At 40.7% G+C, this 5,000-nt stretch overlaps 1 protein-coding gene across 1 annotated transcript in view; it reads right to left on the reverse strand.

Annotated features, from left to right (window-relative positions):
- The window catches only part of LOC122244782 (Exocyst complex component Sec10), an 11,487-nt gene that overhangs the window by 2,197 nt on the left and 4,290 nt on the right, over window positions 1-5,000 (reverse strand). The window contains exons 6-9 of the mRNA XM_043002761.2: window positions 2,701-2,794; window positions 1,088-1,226; window positions 409-604; window positions 1-4 (exon numbers count right to left, since the gene is read on the reverse strand). The exon at window positions 1-4 is cut by the window's left edge and continues 153 nt beyond it. Coding sequence (XP_042858695.2) covers window positions 1-4; window positions 409-604; window positions 1,088-1,226; window positions 2,701-2,794 — 433 coding nt within the window. The remainder of the gene's footprint in view (window positions 5-408; window positions 605-1,087; window positions 1,227-2,700; window positions 2,795-5,000) is intronic.

Here is a 5,000-nt window from a genome sequence, read left to right on the forward strand (position 1 = left end):
AAGCCTGGGAGTAGGAGAAGTATGTAGGATGATTAGTGTGTGCTCATGTTTTTCGGTGTATTGAGGAGGATCAATAATTGTTGGATCTAATATTAGGAATGGAAAGACACTTACTGAGAATGTTTGGTGAACTTTTACCATCATTAATTTAGAGAGGTCATGGCATACAAAGACAGACAGACTTAAAAAACATCTTATTCTCGCTAGAAACAAGAAATGACAAGAAATCTACTTTAGTACCACATCATTTTGGATCAAACATTATATACATGAAAATGACCCATACAATAAACATTAGCAACTGAGCTATTGTTCAAGATTTCATATCATGAAAGGCCCTATTTAGCGAATAAAAAAACACCCGACAGGAGTGAAGGGGAGGTGGACAGAAGAATATGACCAACGTACCGTTGTGACGTTGGCAATGAGAATATCATCATTGTCGGGCTTGAAGTCTGTGCGTTTCTGCTCTGTGGTGAGGACATGCCTGACGTAGCTGGTGATGGCAGATAAGGTTCGGTCGAGGCCAAGGTCTAGCTTCTGTTCCAGGTTGGTGCCCATCTGCTTCTTCTTCTGCAGGCAGTCACCATGCTTTGGGGTTGAGCTGGAAAGAAAGAGTTAAATTTGACTTATCTTTTAAGTTTTAGATCATATAGATAGAACTTTCATTGAAATCACCTGTACTGGTATGAGGGAAAAAAAACTGAAGGATATTTTTTTTCTTTTTTTTCTGGAAGTGGGGAGGTCATTTTGTGGGAGCATTCTGACTTTTGATAAAGAATGAACTCTTGTTTAATCATTATTCTGGAGGACTTTCTGTGGAACTGCCTTGACATAATACAGAAAGATCTCAAGCCTCTGTCCAGTATGACAGAATCTCTAATAAGTTACCAATAACTGTATGACAGAAGAAATGGGCCATAGGGGAACATCACACCAAGAAAGTCTCCGGCATGTTTATCCCACAATAACACAATCAAGAATAACTCTTTGGACAATCTAACATGCAAAGCCCAGCCATAAATTATTTCTTTTTAATAATAAATATATATGAAGTAAAAACGATGCCCCAGCCATCAACCCTCACATAATGAGTGGAACGAGGCTGTCGCTGAAGAGTTTGTCCAGCAGGTTCATCATTGAGCTGCTCTGGTGAACGACCTCTAGGAAGCTGATCTCCGGGTGAGTGCGCACTTCCCCGCCTGGGATCACCTGCAGGCCTAGTTCTGGAGGAGGACAAGGAGGCTTAGAAATGGGAATGCAGATATTAAGTGTCTTGCCTTTTTAGGGCTGCCACAAAGCCTAAGAGTTATTATCATTATAAGAAACTCATGAAAAAATTTTAATTTCCATTATTATTTTCAGAGCTGATACTATTATTATCATAATCAGTTTTATCCTTATTTTAACATTAATAACTACAACAATAGTAATCAAATCAAATGAAAACTTTTTTTTGTGAAAATTCAAGAAATGAGGTAAACAGGTCAGGTAGGCCAACCAACTGACTCCTTGGTGACTTAACCCTTGTGGTGCCACTCATATGTATAAAAAATATCAAACAAAACTACACTCAACAGTCACCAATGGGTTAAATATCTACTTTCATCTAATGTTTAACCACAGTGTGTTTAGCATCATCTGCAAAACCATAAACAAATATTGAAAAAAGTATGAAAGGGGAAGAAAAATTCCATACAGCAAGTTATGCATAGAAATTACGGTTTTCAAATTCTAATCCTCATCAAAATACCACAGAAAAGAAGGAGTTACTGAACAAATCGCTCTGTACACATTTCCAATGATAGTAACAATATTGTAACATCAGGTAATCAGGTCCACTCTCATATCTACCCTTCCTACTCTTCATTCAAAACTCCACTGAATGACCCACTATCTCCCACCAAACAGGTGAGTAACACAAGCCAGTAACCTTGAACATGTCACATCCTATCAATCATTCTCTATCTTGTCATTTAGTCTGTCTTGTGTCAATATACCCATATGATAAACATGAAGAGACTGATCAGGCTTTACTCACTATCTTTTTTGGAGCTGATAATCCTTCTATTGCCATCAAGGGAAGGGATCTTTTATTACTAGTATTCCTCTCTCACTGACAGCTATCAATCTTAGCTGTCAAATGATAACTACCTCTTGACAGCCACTGCTACCACAATAATAACATTTCTTGTCTTCTTGTTATCAATGATGACCTTCAGGTTGAACAGACTTTAAGCCTTCCGGGATGGAAGATGTGTGTATTTTCAATCATTTTCGAGGCTTACGGTATGATATGTGTCTCAAAAGTGATATATCAGCGAAGTGATAATAATTAATGCTTAGTATATAGGTCATCATAACTGAAGGATTAAATAGCTTGTAATTTCAACAAAAGTGATCTGACCTCACAAAAAATTTCTGTCCCAGAGGCCTACTTGTTTACTCCCTTCTTTGAACTTAAGGGTAAAAAAGTCATATTTCTAGCATTACTAATACTATCATTATTATAATCACTATCATTATCATTATCCTTATCATCCTAACATTAAGAACAATAACAAAAATGAAAACCTTTTTTCTACAGATATAATACCGGACTTTAAGATTAGAAAGTTAATTATGGTCATATGTATGGCAACACTTACCTGACGACCTAAAGTTAAAATGAGATAAATAACAAGGAGTAATAACTATTACCTATGGCATAATCAACGTGCTCTATCAACAGAGCCTTGGTGAGAAGGTCGAATATTTGCACAGCGTTATTGTGAACGTCTGACTGGGTGGATAACTGCGGAGAAAAATAAGGGGGGGTTATAATAAATACGGAGAAATAATGAGGCAGAGATTAAAGAGACTAAAAACAACAATAACTGTGAACAGAAAAGAAGATTAAGAATAAGATAAAGACTAATGCAGACAGACAACAAATGTGAGTGATTATGATAAAGACAAAAACAATAAGGCCAGCAAATAAAAGAAAAAACGGCATTAAACAGAAAACGAGAGAAAGAAATACAAAAAACAAAAAACAAAGAGAATACCACAGAAGCACAACAAATATATATCTCAGGTAACACCTAACAATATGAAATCACCTCTATTCCAAATGAAGATCTTTAAAAGCATTAAAGGGATGAAAGTGTTAAAACATACTGATTTGCAAACCACCTTCCCGTGATATCAGGAGAAGGAGAAGGTGAAGGAGAAGAAGGAGAAGAAGGAGAAGAAGGAGAAGGAGAAGGCGAAGGCAAAGGAGAAGGTGAAGGAGAAGGAGAAGGAGAAGGAGAAGGAGAAGGAGAAGAAGGAGAAGGAGAAGAAGGAGAAGGAGAAGGAGAAGGAGAAGGAGAAGGAGAAGGAGAAGGAGAAGGAGAAGGAGAAGGAGAAGGAGAAGGAGAAGGAGAAGAAGGAGAAGGAGAAGGAGAAGAAGGAGAAGGAGAAGGAGAAGAAGGAGAAGGAGAAGGAGAAGGAGAAGGAGAAGGAGAAGGAGAAGGCAAGGAAGAGAGAAGGAAGAAGGAGAAGGCGAAGGCCAAGAAGAACGGGAAGGAGAAGGAGGAGGAGAAGAAGGAGGAGGAGAAGGAGAAGGAGAAGGAGAAGAAAGAGAAGGAGAAGAAAGAGAAGGAGAAGAAAGAGGAGGAGAAGAAAGAGAAGGAGAAGAAAGAGAAGGAGAAGAAAGAGAAGGAGAAGAAAGAGAAGGAGAAGAAAGAGAAGGAGAAGAAGGAGAAGGAGAAGGAGAAGGAGAAGGAGGAGGAGAAGAAGGAGAAGAAGGAGAAGGAGAAGAAGAAGAAGAATAAGAAGAAGAAGAAGGAGGAGAAGGAGAAGGGAGAAGAGATGGAGAAGGAGAAGGAGAGAAGGAGAAGGAGAAGACGGAGAAGGAGAAGGAGAAGGAGAAGGAGGAAGGAGAAGGAGAAGGAGAAGAAGGAGGAGGGAAGGAGAAGGAGAAGGAGGAGAGGAGAAGGAGAAAGGAGGAAGAAGGAGAAGGAAGGAGAAGAAGGAGAAGGGAAGGGAAGAAGGAGAAGGAGAAGGAGAAGAAGGAGAAGGAGAGAAGGAGGAGAAGGAGAAGGAAGGAGAAGAAGGAGAGAGAGAAGGAGGAGGAGGAGAAGGAGAAGAAGAAGGAGAAGGAGAGAGAGAAGAAGGAGAAGAAGAAGGAGAAGGAGAGAGAGAAGAAGGAGAAGAAGAAGGAGAAGGGGAGAAGGAGAAGGAGAAGGAAGGAAGGAGAAGAAGGAGAAGGAGAAGGAGAGAGGAGAAGGAGAAGGAGAAGGAAGGAAAGGAAGAAGGAGAAGAAGTTGAAGAAAAGAAGAAGAAGGCGAAGGAGAAGGAGAAGGAGAAGAAGGAGAAAGAGAAAGAGAAGGAGAAGGAGAAGGAGAAGGGAAGGGAGGAGAAGGAAGAAGGAGAGAAAAAGGGAAAGAAGAAGGAGAAGGAGAAGGAGAAGAGGAGAGAAGGAGAAGGAGGGAAGGAGAAGAGGAGGAGGAGAGGAGAAGGAGAAGGAGGAGGAGAAAGAAGGAGAAGAAGAAGGAGAAGGAGGAGGAAGGAGGGGAAAGAGAAGGAGAAGGAAGGAGAAGAAAGAAGAGGAGGAGGAAGAAGTAGAAAGAGAAGGAGGAGAAGGAGAAGAGAAGGAGAAGGAGAAGGAAGGAGGAGGAGAGAAGGAGGAGGAGGAGGAGAGGAGGAGGAGAAGGAGGAGGAGAGGAGAAGGAGAAGAAGAAGGAGAAGGAGAAGGAGAAGAGAAGGAGAAGGAGAAAGGAGAAGAAGAAGGAGAAGGAGAGGAGAAAAGGAGGAGAAGGAGGAGAGAAGAAAGGAGAAAAGGAGAAGAAAGGAGAAGGAGACGAAGGAGAAGGAGAAAGAAGGAGAAGGAAGAAGGAGAAAGAAGGAGAGGGAGAAGGAGAAAGAAGGAGAGGGAGAAGGAGAAGGAAGGAGGGAGAAGGAGAAGGAGAAAGAAGGAGAAGGAAGAAGGAGGAAAGGAGAGAAAGGAGAAGAAAAGGAGAAGGAAAAGGAAGGAG

This window comes from Penaeus japonicus, unplaced genomic scaffold (genome assembly GCF_977035675.1).
Source record: "Penaeus japonicus unplaced genomic scaffold, GWHDUDI00000001_assembly GWHDUDI00000024, whole genome shotgun sequence".
NCBI lineage: Eukaryota > Metazoa > Arthropoda > Malacostraca > Decapoda > Penaeidae > Penaeus > Penaeus japonicus.